The sequence below is a fragment of the Stylophora pistillata genome, chromosome 2, assembly GCF_964205215.1.
Source record: "Stylophora pistillata chromosome 2, jaStyPist1.2, whole genome shotgun sequence".
NCBI lineage: Eukaryota > Metazoa > Cnidaria > Anthozoa > Scleractinia > Pocilloporidae > Stylophora > Stylophora pistillata.
In genome coordinates this window covers 5,766,813-5,792,226 of record NC_142520.1, presented here as the reverse complement: position 1 = coordinate 5,792,226, position 25,414 = coordinate 5,766,813, and the positions used below count along the sequence as shown (strand labels likewise).

The 25,414-nt window shown below is 39.0% G+C and overlaps 2 protein-coding genes across 4 annotated transcripts; both read left to right on the top strand.

Moving 5' to 3' along the window:
• The first annotated feature begins 502 nt into the window (after window positions 1–502).
• LOC111347062 (adhesion G protein-coupled receptor E3-like) lies at window positions 503–15,126 on the top strand. The gene is made up of 20 exons (XM_088750942.1): window positions 503–734; window positions 2,211–2,618; window positions 3,089–3,421; window positions 5,205–5,278; window positions 5,525–5,575; window positions 5,866–6,034; window positions 6,637–6,741; window positions 6,835–6,928; window positions 7,280–7,370; window positions 7,732–7,781; window positions 8,084–8,222; window positions 8,371–8,465; window positions 8,646–8,748; window positions 9,033–9,183; window positions 9,539–9,620; window positions 12,026–12,092; window positions 12,607–12,689; window positions 13,045–13,165; window positions 13,254–13,295; window positions 14,603–15,126. Exons 1-20 carry the CDS (start codon window positions 536–538, stop codon window positions 14,795–14,797), a joined length of 2,652 nt encoding a protein of 883 aa, XP_088607068.1. The 5' UTR covers window positions 503–535; the 3' UTR covers window positions 14,798–15,126.
• An 876-nt stretch (window positions 15,127–16,002) lies between these two features.
• LOC148736820 (uncharacterized) lies at window positions 16,003–18,595 on the top strand. Of its 3 annotated transcripts, XM_088751019.1 has the most exons (5): window positions 16,003–16,736; window positions 16,958–17,062; window positions 17,643–17,770; window positions 18,060–18,136; window positions 18,420–18,595. In XM_088751019.1, the coding sequence occupies exons 3-5, from the start codon at window positions 17,669–17,671 to the stop codon at window positions 18,568–18,570; spliced, it is 330 nt and encodes a 109-aa protein (XP_088607145.1). In that variant the 5' UTR covers window positions 16,003–16,736; window positions 16,958–17,062; window positions 17,643–17,668; the 3' UTR covers window positions 18,571–18,595. The 3 variants fall into 3 exon arrangements, with proteins under 3 accessions (XP_088607145.1, XP_088607144.1, XP_088607146.1); XM_088751018.1 differs by lacking the exons at window positions 16,003–16,736; window positions 16,958–17,062 and having other exon boundaries at window positions 17,463–17,770; XM_088751020.1 differs by lacking the exons at window positions 16,003–16,736; window positions 16,958–17,062 and having other exon boundaries at window positions 17,469–17,770; window positions 18,060–18,132.
• Window positions 18,596–25,414: the final 6,819 nt, after the last annotated feature.

Here is a 25,414-nt window from a genome sequence, read left to right as displayed (position 1 = left end):
CCCAAACTACTAGTGAAAACCTCTGAGACGGAGACAAAGCCAATTTCCGTTACGTTAACATACATTAAGTGCATGAGATTTCCCATATTTTTTGTTTTGTTTTGCTAAATTGTTGTCGTTGCTTTTTTTTTTATCTCTATAGCGTAATAATTAGCAATTATTCCACGAGCGCGCGTTGGATATGGGATGATAGTTAGCCAACGAGGCGCAAAAAACGTGCTTTTTACACATATTACCTCTAATGCATGTTGATATTGGGTTTCTTTCCTCGCTTTATAAAATTTACATCCCCTATACATCATTCTGTTTTGTAATCTTTTACACATACACACGCACCGAAAGGAAAGGTGAAAAAAAGCTAATTGTATATATTTCTGCGACTGCGGCTCCAGGAAATAATAGCAGGGTCACATACGTAGGCAAAATGATTTACTTCAAGAATTATCCGTGAAGGGAATCCATACTTACTGTGGCGATAAACGTCAGTTAAATTGAACAGAAGAGTGACAGCTAAATTAGAATAATAAATTCAGTCATGGCACAGTATTGTGGTGGAAACGTTTGTTTGCCTAAAATTACACCTGTTCTAGATCTTTTCCACTTAAACAATGCCTCAACGACACGAGCGCAGCGCCGCCATATTATAAAAAGAATGGTATACTTTCATCGCATTTTGCCACGATTTTTGTTCGTTTGTTTTACAGTTATTTGGAATTTTCAGGATTTAGTGGAAGGTTAGTCTATTTAAATTAGAGACGTTATAAAAGAAAGAATAATGACCAAGACTGTGGATAATTTATATAATTTCTATTTCATGTTGTGAAAGATATTTTCAAAACATTGTGTTCTCGTGTCAACCGATTCTGGTCAAAGAGCGGGTCAATCTTAGTCTTTCCGTTCAACATCTCATTCAATTGCACATTAGTTCATTTTGCATGAGCTGTTTTTAAGGACCATTGGGAAATGTTATTTTTTGGAATATTCCCTACGTAGGAAGTGAGGAACACTGAACGCTTCTAGATTTAAGGAAGTTGAAAATCATGTAGTAAATAAAATCATTCGGACAGCCGTTATGGGGGCTGATAGTATCCTGGATAAGAAATTCCCAGAAAACTCAATGCATGGCTGATTTGCGAAGCTTCAAAGGAAAATGTGAAATTTGGAGGAAAATCTCTCAGCCGAAGAAATTATCAGTTGACATACTGGCAAGCCATGAAGGGGTTTATTTAGTTGATAACCCTTCAATTAATTTTCATATTTTGCAGAAATTGCTCGTTGAAAAGCCAAAAAAATTTTTTTTAAAAACATTTATCGTTGGACACTTTAAACAAAGTTGTTTTTTTTATGTTTTTTTTTTGTTTTTGTTTTTGTTTTTTGTTTTTTGTATAACATGTAGAAATGAAATGGTGAAATCTTGAATCGGAGTTTTTTTTTCCGAGGAAATCAATGGTGGGTCACAATGTGTGACAGTCACAAAACATTGAATAAAGATATATGTAATTCCCCGATCAAGGGCCTCGAGACTTGAAAAAAAAAAACAACAACAACAACAAGAAAAGAATCTCCTGCCAGTATCACTTAACTCAATTTACATATATGCCATATGTATTTATGCCCTGTACCTTTTTTAATATTTCGGAGGGGGGGAAGGGGCGGGGGGGGGGGGTGGTTGGACGGGAGGTCGGGGAGGGGGGGACTGGGGGCAAGGGTGGTAGTAGAGGCAGTGGCCTATTGATCAAAACACCGCTGGCTTCCATGTCGAACATTACGGGTTCGAGTCCTGGCAATAATTGTGGGGTCGAGGCGGGGGTAGGAGAAGCAGTGGCCTATTGATCTAAGCACTGGATTCCGCGTCGAGCAGTACGGGTTCTAGACTTGGCGATAATTGTGTTATGTTCTTGTGTAAGACACTTAACTCTCACAATGCCTCTCTCCACTCGGGGTTATAAATTGGAACTGGTGAGTTGCCAAGGAAACCTAAATTTGCAATGGGCTACTATCCCCTCCACGGGAAATTAGTAACACTCCTGGTCGCTTCATGCTACATAAATCTCTGACTGAGTGGGTCCTTGGGCTAGAGTACAAAACTTACCTTACTTTTTCCGAAGCCCCTTTCGCTAAAATGCAATCTGCTTCAAAATATTATACCACTGGGTGTGTATTGTTTGGACTGAGGGGTTCTTATTAGATTTTTTTCCCCCGTAAAACAGGCAAACATTGTTCTTCTTATACACCGTTAGACATCGCAGAGCTTAAGCGAGGTAACTGCCAGCAGATGAATGATTCCTCCTCCCAACATTGGTTAAAAATTGATTGTAAAATAAGACACTTTTACTGGTATCCTGACTTTCGTCAGTGTATACAATCGTGGTGTCATTATTTTGCAACATGCTTTCATCAAACAACGGAATGGGAAAACACTTGCAACTTAAAGTTTAAACGATTCCAGTTGTCTTACTTCGACATAAGTACAGCGGAAGGAGTGAACGATATCTCTCATTTCAAACAGATTTATGTCAAATATTGCGGTAAACCACGATATGAAAGAAACTATTATTATAGGACATTTGCCATCAGGATTTCCTTTGTGGAATGCCAATCGAAAAACGCAGGGAAAGGTTAGTGCCAAAATTTCGTTTCTTATGTATTTAAAAAAAAATTATCCTCCACTCATGAGTAATATCTTTCCTTATTATATAAATACTGATGAAATACCAGGATTTCTCCTTTTACTAAAAAATCAAATCTTCACCGCGCGCAGTGAATATACTATTTTTATCTTTCACGTCTGACGATATTGGTGTGGCCATGGTTACCAACATAATTACCCAATTGCTCTTTCGAAAATGAACAAAACAAGTTGTCTTTTATGTGGAAATTTCATCAGTATCTATATGATAAACAAAACATTACATGGCCGCCTGGGGATACGAATTTTGTGTTCTCGTGCTGAAAGTATCTCTCACCCGCTCATTGCGCTCACTCGTGAGATACTTTCAGCACTCGAAGATAAAATTAGTATCCCCGCGTGGCCATGTAATATCCTCTATATATGAGACCATTCATAACTTTTACTCGGATGATTTAGAGCCGCCATGTTTGAGGACAGCGGTATGGAAACATGGTTCCAATACCTGCAATCACCTGAGTAATAGCACCAACAACATCTGGTACGAGGTTGGCCGTGGTTATTATTCTTCATTAAGATGGTGTGATGCATTTCGGGACTGCTTTGGGTTCACTGACGTCAGAAAGCGATGCCGTCTTGATTTTGACTTCTACTTTCGTGCTCCACCAAAGTTTACAACAGAAATACTCAGTTATTTACCTTACGCAAGGATTCAGATCAGCTACGTTTGCAGCAAACGTTATACATTTGCAGTTAATGTCATTCGGTGTAACTCTGGATCAAAACTAAATGGTATGTTTTAGATCAATGTCAGTATCTAAGAAAAAACGCACCTACCCCATTCGTAGCCGTAAAAAAAAAACAAAAAAAAAAACAAGAAAAACAAAACAAAACAAAACAAAAAAAAATAGAAAGTAAGGACAACAGTGCACACGACAATCTCGAAAGGTATTCTGGCTATCCGATAATAACTGAATTTCGATAGGTCGGATAAATGAAATCATCAAACCCACGATGGATAGTCCTCTATTGATGTTTAACCAGATTTCCTTGAAATCCTTAGGTCAAGGAACCATAACCTGAGAATGATCTACCATACCTTTTAAAAATTGTCACGTGCTCGTTTTTTTATTCATTATTTTTTTCCAGTCTTCTTGAAGCGGCTGTATGCAATAGAAGTAATCGCTGGTTTTCTCTTTTCCATTTAATGGTGCTATGTTAATTGTAAAATTAGCAGTCTCTATTAAACTTCTTTCGCTCTTGATTATGGGCCAAGTCGCACTAGAGGACAAAACTGTTCATTTATGTCAAAACTCTGTCATCACAATGAAAAACAAAGTGCGACCGGTTTGTTCCCACCAAAGGACAAAATTTGGTCGCGGAAGGACAAACTTCAAAGATGCCGTCGACTACCTCTAGAGCAGGCCAAATTGAGACAAATTTTGGAAAACAATAGCTAGGGTGTTTTCATTGGGTAATGATTTGACAGGTGATATGTAGGTGAGTCTCTATGCTATAGACTTCGTTGCAAAATTAATCACGTTCTCATTACGTAACAACATGAATCGCGGCGCGGGCGACCAGTTTTTCTCCGTATGAATATCCACAATATCCACCAGGACAGATTTATCCTCTTCCAGGCCCTTACATGGTTAATGATGATCGAGGAAATCCCAGCCCATCTGGTTCGACCACGTGAACTGACTCGTTGCCAGAATCCCTCCAGTTCAGCGAATATAGCTAAATGCCGGCATCAACCTCATCCTCTTCGCGCCGTGCATCTTCGTCATCCGAGAACAAGAAGGCTCAGGACAGATGTAGTAAAGAAGAGGAGAAGCTTATAATTCAACTGTGGGCTGAAAAGCATGATCAGTTAGAAAGCCGAGAGTGAATGAAAACGTGAGCTTGAATCACGGAAAACACTCAAAACCAACAAGACTGCCGACAATCACTGCAAGAATTCTTCGTGGTAACATATTTTTAGATCTCTCGTGTCGCGGTTTTGTGGATGTAAACAGCGAGAAAAGGCAGCTTCGCGGGAAATTGCGAGCAATCACAAGGCGCTCACAAGGCGCTTTATAATCCAAGAGGAATTGTGGGTTGTGCGTGCTTTTGAAGGCAGAAAAAGGAGCTACATAATGGTGGGAACATGGCAACGAGGAAAACACGATAGTCTTAATCCCACAGGTATCAACGAACGCTTTTCATTCCACTAATTTATTCATGTTTTTATCGTTGCCATGTTCCCACCAATCACGTGGCTCCTTTTTCTGCCTTTAAAAGCACACACACCCCACAATTCCTCTATTTGCTCCGACGAAGGGCTAACGCTCGAAACGTCAGCTTTTATAATCGTAACGGAGGCCAATTTACCTTTTCAACTTTGTTGATATACTCAATTTAAGAACAGTTACCTCCACCGACGCAGCCCCAAATAGTTTCTTTAGAAACTATCAGCCTTTATCTATTTGTGTCCTTTTTTGTTTGTTTGTTTTTCGCTTGTTTTTCCATAGCAGTACGGCACTCCTCGATTCCCTTATTCGGTGCATGATTTTTTCCCTTTTCGTATGTTTAGACAGTCTAGAGATAAAGAGTGATAATGACGCTAGTGATTATGATGCTGAAACTCCACAGACCCTAAAAGATCAGGTACTCTGAATGTATTCAGAATAGATAAGTTATCATCCGTACATTTACAATATCCAACATTAATAATGGACATAAGCCAGAGCGAAAAAAAGCCTTTTTTTCTTTTTTCTTTTTTTATTTGAAAGGAATGGCCTGGGTAGGAAGCAGGGTTCATTTTTAACTTTTGTTGTTGTCTTTTTTTCCTATTTTTCGTTTATCATTTTCAATAATATACTTACTTTTCCGATGAAAATTCATCATCAATAGGTACTGAATGATTTAAGCCTCATTACTATTGAAAGAGAGGATTCTCTGCAGGTATTCTGAATAATACTTTGAGAGATGTTATCATTTGATATATCGCATTTGTTATATAACCTCGTTGACTTGATAAAACCAAACCTTTGTAGCTTTTAACAGCTGTGCAAAAAACTAAAGAAGAAATAGCCTTTAGAGATACTAATTAAGGATACATTCTTGAAAAAAATTGGAAAGTAAACTATTGTAAATATCAGGCATCAAATGAAGTACTTTTCATTAAAGAATAGAATGATACGCTGGCGTTTATTTAATTAATATAATACTTTAATTGATTTAATACTTTTTAGATTGCTTTGGGGGTGTTTGAGGAGACCATGTTCGGCAATCTAACAGAGGAGGCAAAAATGGAGGAAGTTTTTCAAGCGACAACAGCTTTTGAAGAATTCGCGCTGGACTATGCTCGGTATCACCTCAATCAAACGAACCCGAAACTGAACATCAGCAGCCAAAACATTGGTAAATGGAGAGAAAAATAGCTTTTTCGTTTACACGCCTGCTCTGTCACCATGTATCATGGAAAAAAAAAATACTCTTCTTAACAGAACAAAGTGTAAGGCGAGCGGACGTGACTTCGAGTCCATTCATTAAAAGAAAAAGGGCATTTTAGATCGCATGACAACTGTCATTTATCACGGACGAAAAAGAAAAGTAACGACAAAATGAGTGAGAGAAGATTATTACTTGGCCTCTCTCTTATTCTAATAAAATTTAACTGCTTTTTTTAACCTTCTTTCTTTCTTTGCACAATGACAGTTCATAAAGAGACGGCTGTCAGAAAGAACGACTATTATTACTTAGAAATCGCAGAAGGTGGGAACTCCTATGTCAAAATGTTCTGCCCAATCCATATTCTGTTTTGAAGTAAAGGTATTTTGAAAGTGGCTTCAAATAACCAAACTATGTATTTCGATAAGCCTTATTTAAGCTTATCGAGTCTTTTTCTTTGATTGGCTCTTTATTTTGTGCATTGTTGTTGCTGTTGTTGTTTTGTTTTAGTCTCGTTTCTCGTTTTTTGTGTTTTGCCAATCAATATAACATTTGATACGTTTTGTGTCTAGATTTGGAGATCCGACGAATTCTCGACCAAAACGAGAGCAGTTTTTATCTTAAGGAGTCAAAAGGACAAAACTTTGTTAAAATTCCTTCGGAAAACTTTCAGAATGGTGAGTAAAGGATTCTTTACATACATCAAATAGATTCTCTCCATTAGATGCATCCATCTTTCAGTAATCCTACTGGACGTTGTTACTTTTTAGATTCAGAAATAGTCCTGGGAGTTTTATACAAAACGCTTCATGAACTACTGGTAACCAATGATGTTCACACCAAAGATGCAACTAACGAAAGCAGGTCTGATTATTTTATTTTGTTTGCACATAAGTTTCTTTGTTCCCATCTAGCCCATCTTAAAATGCTTCTAATCTCACTTATAACTGAACAGGGGATAGAAGAGATAAATGGACTGAAAAGTATTTGCTAGACAAAAAGCAAAACACAATAAATCGAATATCAACTAGTTTGTTAATTTGCCACGATTTATCATTCCTCTTCGCTTCGCTTTTTATCATTAATGTCTCTGTTGTCCTTCAGTCATCTCCCATAATACCATCGCTATACTTCTGCTCTTTTTTCTTTTTTTTTTTATTTCATTTTTTAAATTAAAATGAGATGAATAACTTTTTCTACTGAATCTCACCTCAGACATCTCAACACCATCATAATGTCTGCTACAATTGATCCACATCCTACCAGGCTGACAGAGAACGTTACGTTAATGTTCAGGGATTTAAAGGCAAGTGCAGAAACGAAGCTCTGTTATTGAAGCACTTCTCACTCCCTTAAAAGAGGAGTACAATTCAAACAAGTTTTCAAAGGAAGAAATGAAGTGGTTCCTATATGGGTGCAATAAATAGTTGTAGTTTTTTTTACTGTCGTGATCCTCACTTAGATTAGGAATTTCAGACAAAATTGCACCCAAACCAGGCCATTTATTTCTTTTAGAGAAAACAGCAGGGATGTTATGCCCTTTTGTGTTTCATCAGACAATAATTGTTTTTTTACCTTTTCGGCAGTCAACATCCCCTTATTGACGTCTTTGCTTCCCTGGAGGCACAGGACTTTTTTAAGATCAGAGAATTTGTTTCCACTTTCAGATCACAAACATGAAAAGAGATTGTGTGTTTTGGAACACAGCAGAAAGCAGGTTATTATCAATGCACTGATATTTTCTTCATTTTTAATTGCTAAACAAAGAACTTACGTGACGGAATAAAACTATCCTCGTGTTAAAGTTTTTTAATGGGTGAGAAAATCTAGGGCGATAAGTGGTAAGTTTCCTATGTTTCCTGCCGTTGATTTAAGTCCAATGTAGGTTAATTTGCGCTGTAACAGACCTCTGTCTTTTTCTTGCAAAATTGCAAAATCTATTCAACAATTCAATAAGGAGGGAGCTGGTCGATGTTATTATGTAAGAATTTTTAAAAGACGGATTTACCCTATTTGCAGCTATTTCGGTTGGTCAGGGCAAGGTTGCTCTGCAAAATCTGTGGGCGATTCTCAAACAGAGTGCACCTGTAATCATTTGACTCATTTCGCTGTACTCGTACAGTTTGGCACAGGGCCCGGCGATAAAGTCTTATCTGAGGTAAAATGAGTTATCGGTATCATTTGACAATAATTCAAAGCATGTGAAGACTATATCTAGCTTTGTTTAAGCTACTCTTGATCGTATCTTTACTTATTTTGCGCTTTCTTATTTTCATTTTGTTTTGTTATTTAATTTTTTTACACAGACAGACAAAAAAATCTTGGAGGTCCTAACTTATTTGGGTCTGACACTATCGCTCATTGGAATTATCCTAACAATTCTAAGCTACGTTTTTCTTACGTAAGTACACCGCAATAGAACAACTCAAAAAGACAAGGCACACAAAATTTAGTTTCATACGGACACATTTATACTTTGTTTCTATTAATTCGTCATAATTTTATAAAATTTCGTATCATAGGGAGATATGAATCCTTATTTTTCATTAACTCGTTTATCGTTTGACTCCTTTGCCATCAGGGAGATGAAAAGTCCTTTATCCCAGGTTCGTGTAAGTTTGGTTGCTTCGCTGTGCACAGCTCAAATCATATTTCTGGCCGGGATCCGTGCGACTGAGAACAAAGTAAGGAATACTTGATATGGCTGCTGTGACTTTCATTGCATTTTCCAACTCTTTTCTCCCTTGAATGTACATGTAAGGAAATGCCTGAGAAATAAATATTTTTAACAACAGGTTTTTATTAGAAAATTGTATCCATTTTAATCCTCTTCTTTTGTGTCACAGTGACCAAAATGTTTATCCATCCGGTATAACAAGTCTGGATTTCGCTTCTTTGCCAACGAACGTTTTTTTTTTACTTAACCACAGCGGCGGCTAACTGATCATGAAATGATTCTTCTTTCCAGAAAGCGTGTGTTCTGGTAGCAGCCCTTGAGGAGTACTTTTTGTTCGCCGCTTTCTGTTGGATGTTCATCGAGGGGGTTTACCTTTACTTATTTGTTGTAAAAGTTTACAATGTTTCCAGCAATTGGAAGATATGCCACGGAGTTGCATGGGGTAAGACCAAATTTCAGCTAACTAAACAGGGTAACACTTAAAAAATACTGACACCCTTTACCTAGGGCTCCTTCCCAGTTTTAGTAGCTGTAAATAACAGGATAATTTAATTCTCTCTACTTTAATGTACGTGGAAGCTAGACCGTTGCGGGTAAAACCCGAACAATTTGGGGGAATAAAGGTTAAATGTGAGCCGTCTTACTGAGCGGAAAATCCGGCAGTATCTCTTCCAGGAGTTGATCTCAAACCTCTTGAACCACTAGGGAACGTTTATCCCTGATCAGTTCTTTAAAACTATTTGTCCTGAATAAGGTTCACTAAGACGGGAGTGTGTGTTTTTTACTTTCTATCACAGGTTTTTCTGCACTTGTGGTCGCCTTATCCCTGAGCATTGCAGCAAGCAAAGATGGAATCGAGAGTTTTGTCAGTGAAAAACTGTGAGTGCATATAAATATATTTAATAGGTTTCTTCAATATCATCAGTTCTGGTATTACAAGTATTGAAAAACGGCTGATTTACAAGCATACTCAATAATTAGTGGTTCATGCTTTACCGTGCACTATCGAGTTATGGAACACGCGGGAAGTTTGGAGAGCACGAAATAAGCGTAAGAGATTCCCGAGGCGATAGCCTTGGGCAACTCTAGCTTCTTGAGTGCTCTCCAAACTTTCCACGTGCTCCATAACTCGATACTGCACAGCTGAAATCATGAACCAATTGTTTTAGAACTTAGCCGGTGGAATTGTGCATCAAATCCGACGCGAAAAACGGACAACAATATCAGTTGAAGCGAATCGGAAAGGCGCTGATGCCAAATCTCCTTTTCCGTTGTTTTTCTCTTTTTCTGCCTCATTTAAGAACTCTAGCCCAAGGGAAAAGCTCGAAAAATTGTATTCGTTTTCGGACGAGTAGGCCGAGTTTTTGTTTTTATCAATTATTGTCGCGAAATATATTATTTTTCCCGGCGCTAACAATGGCCGGTCGCGCGAAAAAAAGAAATTCTGTGGAAGCGATTTGCTGACGCTGTCAGCGTGCACTATCGGGATTTTGAGCACGCTTACGTATATTGAATTTGATTGCGCGGTTCTGCTAGCTATGTTCTAATAGTAGATAATATTTTACAATCAAGGGTATCCTAATAAATTAAAAACGAGGTAATGTACACTATTTATTGTATAAAAAAGCGTACTAGATGCAATAAAGCTATGTTTGAAACTCTCGGTATGTAGTGCCGGGAGTGTAAAATTAGAAGAGTTGTGCAAAAAGGAATAGCGGAGTCATTACCATCACGGCGGTGGGTGGAAAGGAGTGACATGAAACGTGGATTAGTAAGACTAGTTAACTTGGAAAAACTTTTAGAGCACAAGGACTCACGACGTAGAAGAAGACTTGGTAAATTCAGTGCCTCTAAGGCTGACGCATAGGAGTAGTGAGGAAGAATAAACTTAAGGGCTCTTTTCTGAATAGAATCCAATCTATCACTAAGACATAAAGGAAGGGAGAAGTGCCCGATAATACAACCATAATCAAGAAGAGGTCTAATGAGAGTGACAAAAACAGTAACAAGATCGATTGTGCTCACATTAGAACATCTGAAAATACGGAGGATATATAGTCGCTTGACAGCTTTAGGCACAATGGAATCTATATGTGCATTCCAGCGAATATCTGATTGAAGGGTTAAGCGCAGAACCTTGTGAGAGAAAACAGAGTCAAGTGGCTTACCGTTAATGGTGAAAACTGGTAAAACTGGCTGTTCGCGGAAGAATCATATGCGCATAATCTTACATTTAGATGGATTTTGACTGATGTTATTGTCGACAGCCCTCTGGTGAATTCTGTCCAAATCAGACTGCAGACAACGAGGACTGGCCACGATTGAGTGTATCAGACAGGGTAATATCTTCGACATACTTCCAACGATTACAGCCTAATTAGGTAGAAAGACCCAAATCATTGAGCATTAACAGAAAGAGGATAGGTCCTAATTTAGTCCCCTGAGGAACTCCAGCAGTCATAGGAAGCCATGATGAAATAATGTCATTGACCTTTACAGCTTGTTGTCGTTTCAAAAAAGATAAAAAGCTACATATCCAGGAAATAAGAGCGGGGCGTACATCAAGATTAATTAACTTCCGCACAAGAATAGCGTGGTCAATACGATCAAAGGCCTTGGTAAAGTCAAGGAAACACCCATATAAGTAACGACCAGGCTTTCCAAGAGCTTTAAGCCAATGGTGCAAGAGGTCGACAAGGCAGAGGGATGTTGAAGAGCCTTTTATAGAACCAAACTGACGAAGGTCAATTTTCCTTCCAATGTTTTCATACAGCCTCTTCACAGCAAAGTCTTCTTGGATTTTTGACAGAGTAGGAGTGAGAGAAATAGATCGAAGGTCGTTTTCAGACTGCACTGGACAAACTTTCGGAATAGGTGATCTAAACGACTGTTTTCACGACTCTGGAAACAAACCAGCCTCAAATGAGAGGTAGAACAACTCAGAAATAGGATATGCTAGCTCGTTACAGAATCATTTCAATGCTCGGTGAAGAATGCCATCTGGACTAGCAGCTGTAGAGACTAGTATTTGCCAACTTAGACTTGAATTCATAAAAAGAAATCACAGGAAGCTGTTTTGGTGCAGGGAGGAAAGCAAGAAAGTGTACAACATATTCACCCGTTATTCGATAAGACTATTTGTCTATCTTCCTTGTAGAAGGACTCTAGAACAGGCTGTAAACTTTTAATAATGTGTCTGTCCGATCTTTTTAAATGTGCCATTTAATTTTTTTTCTTTCGGAGTTTTATTTTTCTTCGATTTGTTTTGTGTTTTGTCTGTCAAGTTGCTGGCTTTCTAGCGAAAACGGTCTGATCTGGATTTTCATTGTCTTTCTTTTGCTGATTGGATTGGTGAGTACATCGTATAGCAGCTTCCTAAATGTTTATCACTGACATGATTTTGAACATCTACTGATCCTAGCTTTGTAAGTGAATGCCTCTCAAGATGAAGGTGGTGACAGTGGCAGCGATGAAAATGGCATCGACGACAATTAAAAAAGTAGAGTTAGGCAGCAAGTGATACAAAAAAGCAATTTGGTCATATCAACTAAGTTGAAATTGTAAATTGGCCACCGTAACGAATAAAAAAGCTGACGTTTCGAGTGCTAGCCCTTCGCTCTGACGAAGGACTAACGCTCGAAACGCCAGCTTTTTTTATTCGTTACGGTGGCCAATTCATAATTTCAACCTAGTTGAGATAACTAAATTACCTTGTTACCCCCACCAACGCAGCACCACAGTTTCTTTAGAAACTTTCAGCCTTTATTCATTTGATTAAAAAAAAAACAAAACATTGAACTCTTCTCTTCCATATCCCGAAAGTCGGTATTACCTCGTTATAGTAGCTGTTTTTTCCTTTTTTTAGCTTAACGTTATGATCCTTTTACGAGTTATCAAGGAGATGACGACAATGCATCAAACAAAGGACAACCAATCTGAAAAAATCAGGTAGATAGCAAAGGGCTAGTTCAATATACGATGTCTAACCCAAACTGCGGTTTTACGTGATCAGTGGTTGATTTAACGAAATAAATATCATTCCGCTGTAAGCTTTCAGCCCTCTTAACACTCCTAACAAAAATTAATGAATAGATAAAAGGTTCGGCAAGATTGAAGATGGCTTAAAACGAGGTATTGTTAAAAAGTCGCTAAAATTTGTTTCAAAACCGGCCCTAAGTCCTTTGCCGACCGAAACGAAAGAGGAATATCCAAGTTCTACCAAATAGTCGTTTTACAAGAAAAAAAATAATGTGTGCTTGGTGATGTAAAGTCTTAGTCGAGAAATGAAAACATTCTTTTGCAGGCTTGGCATCAGAGCATGCTTGGTAATGATTCCTCTCTTGGGTGTCACGTGGCTGTTTGGTGTTCTATCTTCATTACACACAGCTTTTGCTTATATTTTCACGATTTTCAACTCAACTCAGGTAAGTTTGGAAAAAAAATGTATATTTGTCTGTTATTAGGCATGGTGACGAAAAACAACAACTCAATGCAATGCTTATTTCTCAACAGGGCTTCATGATTTTTCTTCTGCACTGCGTGAAAAACACGGAGGTACATTTTTTTTGTTACATTTCAAGCTTTCGTTGTCTCTAAATTACCTTCATTATAACTTTCCCCCTTGATAGATGGGCCTTCATTTATTCTTAAATTATCTTTTGGTCAGAGCCCGTCCCTGGCAATAGCAATGATTAGTAATACTAAAACAGTGGATAGCGTTGATGGCGCGCTCTGATTGGCTGGTCAAACTCGGAATATGCTTTGCAATTTACCTCCGAGCAACTCGAGAAAAAGTAGCTTGCCGGTTTGCATCCGTGACAAGCGAAGCAATCACTCAAACAACAACGAGGCAGTCCCTAAACACACAGAGAAAGCAACTAAATTTGGCTCGGCTGCGTTTAAAGGTAATGGTAACCGGGAGTTTTTCGATGAAAACCAATGAAAAAGGTTTTGTTTACAAATGCAAATTAATATTGCGTAACCTCACTTGTTTACTTGAAAATCAAAGTTAAATGGTATTTTTTTACAGAATGGTTTCAAATACAGAAAGAGTTTGCAACACCATTTGAAGAAATGTCGCCATCAGAGCTAAACAAAATGTCTTCAGAAATTTTATCTGTCAGGGAAAAAACGAGATGGCAGTTTTTACAACAAAAAATCACCTACCGCGATCCGAGCCGTGTTGGATCGTTACGTGCGAGAAAATGTTGAAAATATTGGAATCGGATGAATTAAAATAAATTTTTGGTGGTGTATATGATTTCTCTGTTTTAGTATATACTAAAACAACTATTCACCTCAGTGTCGGTGGTTAGCATTGGATATTTACCTCGCCGCTTCGCGGCTCGGTAAATATCTATCACTAACCACCTCCACTTCGGTGAATAGTTGTTAATTATTACTCACAAGTTTCAAAATTTCTGATCCTCGACGTTAAACTGAAAATAGAACAAGGAAAGTTGGTAATAACAACTAAATCGAAATTGTACATCATAAAGAGTTAAAAAGCTGACGTTTCGAGCGTTAGCCATTCGTCAGAGCGTTAGCCATTCGCTCTGACGAAAGGTCTAACGCTCGAAACGTCGTCTCTTTAGACCTTTACAGTGGCCAATTTACAATTTCAACTTCGTTGATGTAACTGAATTACCTTTTTACCCCCACCAACGCAGCACCACAGTTTCTTTAGAAACTTACCCCTTTTACTGAAAATACAACAGTTCTCGGAGGATCAATTTCAATCTTTTATTCTTTACAACTTCACTGAACTCTTTACTCATTAAAGTCGTTTGGGGATAGAACGAGAAACATGAAGTTTGTTTCCAATATTTTGTTTTTGTTTTATTTTGTTTTTCATCCTGTAGATAAGAAGTCGTTTCAAAAGAAAGCTCCACTCCATTTTCCCATCGGCAGACAATGAAACCAATATCAAAAGAAGCTCTGAAGGAAATGAGACTGCCAGCGGCAATATCTCGATAAAGAAGACTATAACTAAACATAGTGTTGGACCGAAAGAAGAAATGACGGTTCAGAGAAAACCTCTTGCCTATAATTTTTGATGTATATACTCAAATATGAGACTGGCTAGTTTATAATTGGCTGGAAAGGAGGATTCCCCAAGTTTTCTAAATAAATCATGATCAACAGAAGCAAAGATTTAATGGCAATTAAAACATAACCAAAGTAAAGTGCGCGCTCTGATTAGTCAATTTAGCGTCCCCCATTTGCCCATGGATGTACGCTGCTGACGTAAGCAAATGCAAAGACTATTTTTCCGCCCGCGCTTGCTTTTTCTGGTCGCGTAAGATTTGTTAAAAAAATGGGAACTCTTTAGCTACAATATATCAATGCTATGTTATAAAACAAATAGTAAACACCACAGCGTACACTATTGAGTTATGGATGCACTTGGGAGGTTTGCTAAGCACTCAAGAAGCTAGAATCGCTCTCGGCTATCGCTTCGAGCGACTCTTACGCATCTTTCGTGCTTAGCAACCTCCCGCGTGCATCCATAACTCAATAGTGTACGTTGTGGTGTTTACCATTTTATTTAAATGAATACAATACGAAAAAGCTACACCTTAGGAAAGGAAATACGACTTGCTTGTTGTACCGGCAGGGTGATGTTGGCCACCCTAGATCAACCAATTTTGGTTGCAAGAGTCGCCTCTGTTATTGGTAACCATGTTAATTGTAGCGTTAATTATTTCCTTTTAATAATCAAGGAGAAACGCATGCCTTTAACATTTTTTTAAATTTTTTAATAATTTTTTTTTAATTTGTTTAAATATTGACTAGTGAGCAGCACTTCTGCGAAGAGTAGTTGTAAAACTTCATTTCTTTTCCTTCGCGTTTCGTCCAACTGTCGTAGACTTCCTCAGGGAGTTTTACAAATATCACTAAACGCCTTTATTTATAAGCCAAAGTTACAATTGCCGATAACCGTAAAGGCTTGGCCGGACTTACGAACAGGAACAGGTGAGGTTGTGAAAAATTTGTGAATGATTTAACACGTGTAACGTAAGGTGAGAAAAAAAATTTAGGGGCCTCCTTTGTGTGGAGAAGCGGTGGCCTCATGGTTAGTGCGCTCGACTCCCGGCCGGGACATTGTGTTGTGTTCTTAGGCAAGATACTTTACCCTCACAGTGCCTCTCTTCACCGAGGTGTATAAATGGGTACCGGCAATTTAATGCTGGGGGTAACCCTGCGATCATCACGAGCCACAGGTAAACGGAAGTTCAAATATTCGAAAAGGCTGGTTGCTATGGAGTGACGTCATAAGCCGGATAAGTTTCCATCATCGCCTTGACAGCCTTTTTCGATAATTGCTCGCAGTAATCTGAGTAGTTGCTTGAATTTGTACAATCTCTGTTCCTGCTGGGTACAATGAAGCCTTTTGTTTATTAGGGGCTGGATCGGCCTATTGACAGTTGGAGATTGGATTTCACATTAATATGCGTAAGCAAAAGCGGGAATGTTTAGTTTCCCGCGGTCGAGTGCAGTTATGGATTCCTTCAAACTTCGAAGGGTTGAATTGCTTCATTCTCCTCCAGATGAGTCAAGGGAATGGTTTATCTTAAATTTCAAGAGATGTGGCATAAGAGTCAGCAAGTTTTTTGAAGTAGCCTGTTAGTGGCACATTTTCCAAGCGTTTTGTACGGTCCAGCTTTAAAAAATGGCGGAAGCTTGGATGGCCGATATGTTCAGAACAACAAAGTGGCCATCGCCTCTCTATTTGAAGTTGTTTCTACCATCTTCCGGCAGAAATTCGAAGAAGGAGAAGTGGTGAGATGTCTTTGGTTGATCGATAAAATAAATTCGCCTAAAATCAAAACGGAGACTAGCAAGACTCGACCAAGCGATGACTTTTGCGAGGAGCTGAAAGCTGTTCGTGATGCCTCCGCGGTTATTTGAATTGAAAACGATCGACTCAGAAGGCCGACCTCAATCAAGCGCGGAGTCAGCTAGAATTCCTATTAGAAGAAATAAAAGAATTAGGTAAATAAGACCAGCATCAGAGTTAAAATTGAGGAGAAGGTCGCCGCGAGGATATGTGGACATCGATCAAATGTATATCGTAGCTGTCAGGTCCACAGTCCTGAGGTGGGGCGAATGCTCAACGACATCCTTGACAAAACTAAAATTTACAGCAGCAGCCTACTGCAGGCGTTGGAAACAATACTGGGGGACAGTAACCGTCAGTTTTTACAATCTCTCAGAGTACCAGACTGGACCCTGCTGTTTTTCAAACTGCAGTCGAGGATCCTGGATCAAGAAAAGCTTGGCAAACGTTACTTAGTATTTCCAAGCTAAGACGAACCGGGGTAAGTCATAACGTTTATATTTTTATTAAGATTGGAAAAAGTGAGTTTGCTGTCTTATGTTTTGTTGTGAATGCTGGTTTTACGGTGTATCAGAACTCATCTCTGCTTGGCAGGAAAATCACATAATTGGCTGTGTTTGATTTTACGCTGAGCCTCTAAGTCTTCTAGCTCTGATCACTTTTTATGGCTACTTTAGGAGAAATTTCGGGTTTGTTTCCTTGATAGGGTCTTGACAGTATTATAATTTATTTCATTTCTATTTTTCTACGATAAAAGATTTCAATCGCCAGAGAGATGCCACTGAGAAAACTGGAATAGTAGTTAATGGAAGATGCTTTAAAGTTAAATTTCCATGTTATTTGTGTGTGCCAATCTTGACTCTTTATATTTTTTTTATCTTATTATTTTTTATTTTTGCAATGCTTTTATGTTACATGTCTAGCTACGTGATAGTAATTATTGAATCCATTTTATGCTTGGCAGTGTTAGAAAATATCTGGGAAAGTATAACATTTGAGATCTTTGGTGTAGCTATTTTAACTTCAACTTCTTGTTATCTTCTTGTCTTTTTTCATGACAGTTACTCTTGATTACAAAACACTGATAATGCTGCTCAAGCAAAGAGTTGGTGATGCCAAAACAAATATCAATGAACTTTGCAAGCAAGGATTGGACACAGAGTGCTGTGTATTCTGCAAAGTTATTAAGGTAGGTTATACCTGCAATGCTAAATGACGTATGCATCATAGCGGAATTATACAATAACACAAAACATATTCAGCCTACCGGTATTTGTTATGCAATTGATTTATAATCAATTAGTGAGAGCTTTCTTGGCTTTCTTGACTTTACAGGAAGGCAGACGAAAGGTGTCCTTAAAAGTGAACATATTTTATCTGTGGTGAACAGTGATTATATATCTACCATTACTAGTGAACATTATATGACTTTAGCTCAGTTAATTCATTATTGAGTGATACATGCAATTTATTTGTAGGAATGTGCCTCTCCTGATGTTCCTTTTGGGGAAGCCTTTGCTGAGTGTTTCCTAAAGAGCAAAGCAAATATTGGTGGGTAGGTACAACTCTGCATTTCTGCATTGACATGCATAAAAAGTTCCAGCTTGCAGTATGGTATTTCACTTTCTATTGGAATACATATCTTTAAATCTCACTTGTGATACTTAGTTTGATGGACAATTGGTATACTGCCGGCCAACAGTTGGCCGACAGTTGGCCGACAGACTTTTAGGGGAGCTCTTCTTCACTTTTACCCAGTTACCAGCAAAAATATGGTAAGCTTGGATTATAAAGGTGGAAACTAAATTCACTGTTTTTTTTTTTTCTGTCTGTTTCAGATGGAAGGGGTTAAGAGATGACATGCTCTTTCTCCTTGAAGAGGAGCCATGTGATGTTAATTTATGTGCTCTGCCGGCAGTTTATAACATTTTAATTTTTAAATTCTGTGCACCCATTGTAGTAAGGCAAAGTCAACATTGTATCATTTAAAAAAATCTATTTTCTTGAAGTCTTATCCTGTAACAATATTATTTTGTTTAGTGTTGCCTGGTCACTTCTGAGATATATATTTATTTGCCATATTTCTGAGATTTATATGGCATTCAGTGTAATGCCTGAGAGCTCCTGGGATATAGCAAACTTAGTTTTTCATTCACTGTTAATAGAGGGAAATTATGTCTTTCCTTTCTGGTTCACCCAGGCTGAAGTCCTTCATTCAGAGTAATGCCTGAGCACTTCTGGGATATATAACATACCTAGCTTTCCGTTCATGGTCAATATAGGGAAGTGTATTCTATCCTTTCTGGTTCACACAGGCTGAAGTCCAGGCATTCAAAGTATTACCAGAGCACTTCTGGGATTTATAACATACTTAGCTTTTGATTCATGGTCAATATAGGGAAGTGTTGTCTATCCTTTCTGGTTCACCCAGGCTGAAGTCCTGGCATTCAGTGTAATGCCTGAGCGCTTCTGGGATATATAACATACATAGCTTTTCATTCATGGTCAATATACGGAAGTGTTGTCTATCCTTTCTGGTTCACCCAGGCTGAAGTCCTGGCATTCAGTGTAATGCCTGAGCGCTTCTGGGATATACAACATACTTAGCTTTTCATTCATTGTCAATATAGGGAAGTGTTGTCTATCCTTTCTGGTTCACCTAGGCTGAAGTCCTGGCATTCAGAGTAATGCCTGAGCACTTCTGGGATATATAACATACTGAACTTTTTATTCATGGTCAATATAGGGAAGTGTTGTCTATCCTTTCAGGTTTACCCAAGCTGAAGTCCTGGTATTCAGAAAAATGCCTGAGTACTTCTGGGATATATAACTTACATAGCTTTTCATTCATGGTCAATATAATGAAGTTTTGTCTATCCTTTCTGGTTCACCCAGGCTGAAGTCCTGGTATTCAGTGAATTTCCTGAGCGCTTCTGGGATATATAACAAAGTTTTCCATAGCTTTTCATTCATGGTCAATATAGGGAAGTGTTGTCTATCCTTTCTGGTTCACCCAGGCTGAAGTCCCGGCATTCAGTGTAATGCCTGAGCGCTTCTGGGATATATAACATACCTAGCTTTTCATTCATGGTCAATATAGGGAAGTGTTGTCTATGCTTTCTGGTTCACCCAGGCTGAAGTCCTGGCATTCAGTGTAATGCCTGAGCACTTCTGGGATATACAACATACTGATCTTTTTATTCATGGTCAATATAGGGAAGTGTTGTCTATCCTTTCTGGTTCACCCAGGCTGAAGTCCTGGCATTCAGAGTAATGCCTGAGCGCTTCTGGGATTTATAACATACTTAGCTTTTCATTCATTGTCAATATAGGGAAGTGTTGTCTATCCTTTCTGGTCCACCCAGGCTGAAGTCCTGGCATTCAGTGTAATGCCTGAGCGCTTCTGAGATATACAACATACATAGATTTTCATTCATGGTCAATATAGGGAAGTGTCGTCTATCTTTTCTGGTCCACCCAGGCTGAAGTCCTGGTATTCAGTGTAAGACCTGAGCGCTTCTGGGATATATAACTTACATAGCTTTTCATTCATAGTTAATATAGGGAAGTGTTGTCTATCCTTTCTGGTTCACCCAGGCTGAAGTCCTTGCATTGACTGTAATGCCTGAGCACTTCTGGGATATATAACAAAGTTTTACGTAGCTTTTCATTCATGGTCAATATAGGGAAGTGTTGTCTATCCTTTCTGGTTCACCCGGGCTGAAGTCCCAGCATTCAGTGTAATGCCTGAGCGCTTCTGGGATATATAACATACTTAGCTTTTCATTCATGGTCAATATGGGAAGTGTTGTGTATCCTTTCTGGTTCACCCAGGCTGAAGTCCTGGCATTCAGTGTAATGCCTGAGCACTTCTGGGATATACAACATACTGAGCTTTTTATTCATGTTCAATATAAGGAAGTGTTGTCTATCCTTTCTGGTTCACCCGGGCTGAAGTCCTGGCATTCAGAGTAATGCCTGAGCGCTTCTGGGATATATAACATACTTAGCTTTTCATTCATTGTCAATATAGGTTAGTGTTGTCTATCCTTTCTTGTCCACCCATATTGAAGTCCTTGCATTCAGCGTAATGCCTGAGCGCTTCTGGGATATACAACATACTTAGCTTTTCATTCATGGTCAATATAGGGAAGTGTTGTCTATCCTTTCTGGTTCACCCAGGCTGAAGTCCTGGCATTCAGAGTAATGCCTGAGCGCTTCTGGGATATATAACATACTTAGCTTTTCATTCATTGTCAATATAGGGAAGTGTTGTCTATCCTTTCTGGTCCACCCAGGCTGAAGTCCTGGCATTCAGTGTAATGCCTGAGCGCTTCTGAGATATACAACATACATAGCTTTTCATTTATGGTCAATATAGGGAAGTGTCGTCTATCTTTTCTGGTCCACCCAGGCTGAAGTCCTGGTATTCAGTGTAATGCCTCAGCGCTTCTGGGATATATAACTTACATAGCTTTTCATTCATGGTCAATATAGGGAAGTGTTGTCTATCCTTTCTGGTTCACCCAGGCTGAAGTCCTTGCATTGACTGTAATGCCTGAGCACTTCTGGGATATATAACAACGTTTTACGTAGCTTTTCATTCATGGTCAATATAGGGAAGTGTTGTCTATCCTTTCTGGTTCACCCGGGCTGAAGTCCCAGCATTCAGTGTAATGCCTGAGCGCTTCTGGGATATATAACATACTTAGCTTTTCATTCATGGTCAATATGGGAAGTGTTGTGTATCCTTTCTGGTTCACCCAGGCTGAAGTCCTGGCATTCAGTGTAATGCCTGAGCACTTCTGGGATATACAACATACTGAGCTTTTTATTCATGTTCAAGATAAGGAAGTGTTGTCTATCCTTTCTGGTTCACCCGGGCTGAAGTCCTGGCATTCAGAGTAATGCCTGAGCGCTTCTGGGATATATAACATACTTAGCTTTTCATTCATTGTCAATATAGGTTAGTGTTGTCTATCCTTTCTTGTCCACCCATATTGAAGTCCTTGCATTCAGCGTAATGCCTGAGCGCTTCTGGGATATACAACATACTTAGCTTTTCATTCATGGTCAATATAGGGAAGTGTTGTCTATCCTTTCTGGTTCACCCAGGCTGAAGTCCTGGCATTCAGAGTAATGCCTGAGCGCTTCTGGGATATACAACATACTTTAAGATTTTTCAATCATGGTCAATACGGGGAAGTGTTGTTTATCTTTTCTGGTTCACCCAGGCTGAACGGAAGTTCTGCTATTCACAGTAATCCCTTAGTGCTTCTGGGATACCTAACATTCTTATTTTCTTTGACATTTACAGGTTAATCTAGGGAAGTGTTGTCTATCGTCCTTACTGGTTCACCAAGGCTGAAGTCCTGGCATTCAGTTTAATGCCTGAGCGCTTCTGACATATTTTACTTACTTAGCTTTTCATTCATGTTTAATATAGTGAAGTATTGTCTATCCTTTCAGGTTCACCCAGGCTGAAGTTCTGGCATTCAGAGTAATGCCTGAGGTTTTCTGGAATATATAATGTGAAGAAATTCTTCTGACGCAATCCTTTCTGTTATTTGAGCTATTCACTTATATCTACAGCAGAGCGACAGGAATAAATAGTCATTTGAGACAAAAATTTGAAAAACAGCTTCATTTACTGTTAAAAGTCGCCCTGCAAACCGCGATAGGAAGAGAACATCAAAACAAAAAATGCTGCTAAAAAAAATCAATAAATAACAAAAGGCAAACACTGCTGGTACATTTCTTTGCCAAGCTAGATCGTGAAATCTCTGATGCGACGTTTTTGCAGGACGTAAACACACGACGACGATTGATTTCCTGACAAACTGGGTAATATGAGATAATATAAAGTATGAAACAACACGAAGTAACCCGCACAGCCTCAAGTGATCGATATACCGTATTTCCTTGAATAAGTACCCACCCCTCGGCCATTCAAACTTGTAACTCTGAACAAGCGCGACACCGGAACCCTTTCTTTTTCAGCTTCCATAACATTTTAAACTTTTACTACTTTAGATGAATGTGTTGGGAGAGATTCTTGCTTTAAGAGTTATATTACGCCGATGTATTACCTTTCCTTTTTATATGGCTGGCTTCGCAAGCGGAGCAAGATGCAGCGAATTCTGTGAGCTGATTGGCTATTAACCCTTGCTTATTTTTCGTTTTCTGCGGTGGCCAGCGTTGCAGCCATTTTGTCTTTGTGTAACCTGCAGGCAAGCTCTCGCTTGGCTCTTAACGCTTGGCTCAGGTTTGAGTCTTCCTGCTTGGTCAATAACGCATTACTGGATCTACCGCGCTCTATGTTAATTTCCAAACCACCCTAGCGCACAGCGCTTGACTCGGTGTTTAAACTTGTTTTTTCGGAAAAAGTCAACGTCCCACCCCTCTCAAGAAGCTTTTAGAATATAAAAACTCAAGGACTTTCCAAGGATTGGTTAAATTCATTGGGGGACTTGCCCTGAAATTAACGGACTTGCAAGACAGTACGAACCTTGTTAAAGTTCAAGGGAGTTTAAACTTGTTCGTAACGTGTCATTAAACGAAAGTTGGTCTTTGTCTGTTTAAAAGCTTTGTCAGCTTGTTCAACATCTATCTTGATTTGAAAACAATTATTACTACCCCCGGTCTCTGTTTATTCACGATTTTAATCATCGTTGCGGAGGAGGTAGCGCAAAACGATTTTCAACACCAGTGCGTTAATCACATCGTAACTATAATGTCTGTAATCTCTCGCAACTATGTAGAGGATTCCGACACCAATATAGGTTGTCTGAAGGCCAGTGACAAAGAATCTTATGAGTACTGCATTAATATAGTTTAAAAAGACTGGAACAGTGTGTAAACTATAAATGCGACATAAAATATCAGTGAGAAAAAAGCCGCCATGTATTGTAGACTCTGCGTTAAACAGCAAAAGAAATTATAGGTTGTAATACGCCGAGTTTATTCCCAATAACTGGTACCCGGATGCTCAAAAATTACAGCACCAAGCGTCAGCTGTCAAAGATTCCGAACACAGCGGAAAAAAAGTCGTCGGTTCTGGAATTTACTTTGTCTCCGATCCGAAAACAAAAATCTGGTAAAATTGATTAGAAAACAAAACACTCAGGCCGCCAGTTAAATGTCGTAGTAAATAAGCGTCGCAGCCTATGTTAGTATTAATGAAGGTAACTAAATCCGCAAGCATTGACTAAGAAATGTTTCTTCGACGTGACTGTAACTGCCGCAACACACTCCGGGCGAGCGCTTTGTCTTGTCACTATTTTTAAGCGCCGGCGATGTACACTTTTTTCGGATACGGCTTCTTTAATTACCTTTTCACGCCATAGGATGATGACACGATTGTGTAAAAGTTGACGCCTCTATCAGATTAGGAGCGAAATACGATCAAAAATTTTACCCAAGCAAGCCACTGGTATACAGCAGAGAATGCGGACTAAAAGTACGGATTCTCTGCTGGATACCTAGACTTTTTTTGGTTGCTAACGGCGTGAGGCTCGTTATGCAACTAGCATGCCATCCATGGGGGAGTACAAATGCTCCTGGTCGCTTCATGCTACAGAAACCGGAGTTACGCACCGGCCTAATGGGCCACTAGGCTCGTAAACAGACTTTACTTACTAATCCTTTGTACTTTAGGCTTGGATATAGCTGTTTTGCAAAGCTTTCTTTGGCAAAGCCAGTTCTGGCCAGGACAAACTCACTCAGGTCGAGCCAGGTCAGACTCAGTTTGGTTAATATAAAAACCAGTCAGTTCAGAAGTGATTACAGAATAAATCTACGTTGAAGCCAACTTTGTTGTTGTTAGTCACCCTCTCAAGGATAGTCAACAGCAGTAGTAGATCCAAGCCTTCCCGCAGCCAGCGAGTGCCCCCAGGAAACCGTTTTTTAAGAGGTAGTTTATCAAGTTCTTCCTCCGTCCGTCTGTTTATTTTTGAAGGCAAAAACCTGTTCTCACAGTAATAGTGAACTTGCTAAAGGAATATTTCGTTTTTTACGAATATTATAATGTATCGCAATCATGGTTCGCATCTTTCTACTCCAACCATTTATATTACACTCAAGAACAACACAAAATGGCAAAAATGTTTCTGTATGATTCAGGTGGGAAGTATTTGCATTTTATATAACAGAACTGCTTCAAGCGCTGCTGGTCAATGAAAATTAAGGAATTTACTTTGAAAACACAGAGCCGAGGTGCTTCGTCTCCACACTAAAATATGCGAGAATTCTGCATTCGTATGATGGACGATCCTCGCAGTAGATAGCGCTATTTGAGCAATAGCGAAATTCAGACCTGAAAAAAATCAGGCATTTATCACTTTCACGGGTTCATTACGAATCAACTTAACGGCCTGCTCTCAGTTGGCTTGTTAGCTCAATTGGTTAGAGCGCTGCACTAGTATCGCAGAGGTCAGTGGTTCGAGTCCCGTACAGGCCTGATTTTTTTCAGGTCTGAATTTCGCTATTGCTCAAATAGCGCTATCTACTGCGAGGATCGTCCATCATACGTATCAAATACCGCAGTTCAAAATATATGATTTTCATATATTTATTCTATCTCATTTATCACTTTCACGGGTTCATTACGAATCAACTTAACGGCCTGCTCTCAGTTGGCTTGTTAGCTCAATTGGTTAGAGCGCTGCACTAGTATCGCAGAGGTCAGTGGTTCGAGTCCCGTACAGGCCTGATTTTTTTCAGGTCTGAATTTCGCTATTGCTCAAATAGCGCTATCTACTGCGAGGATCGTCCATCATACGTATCAAATACCGCAGTTCAAAATATATGATTTTCATATATTTATTCTATCTCA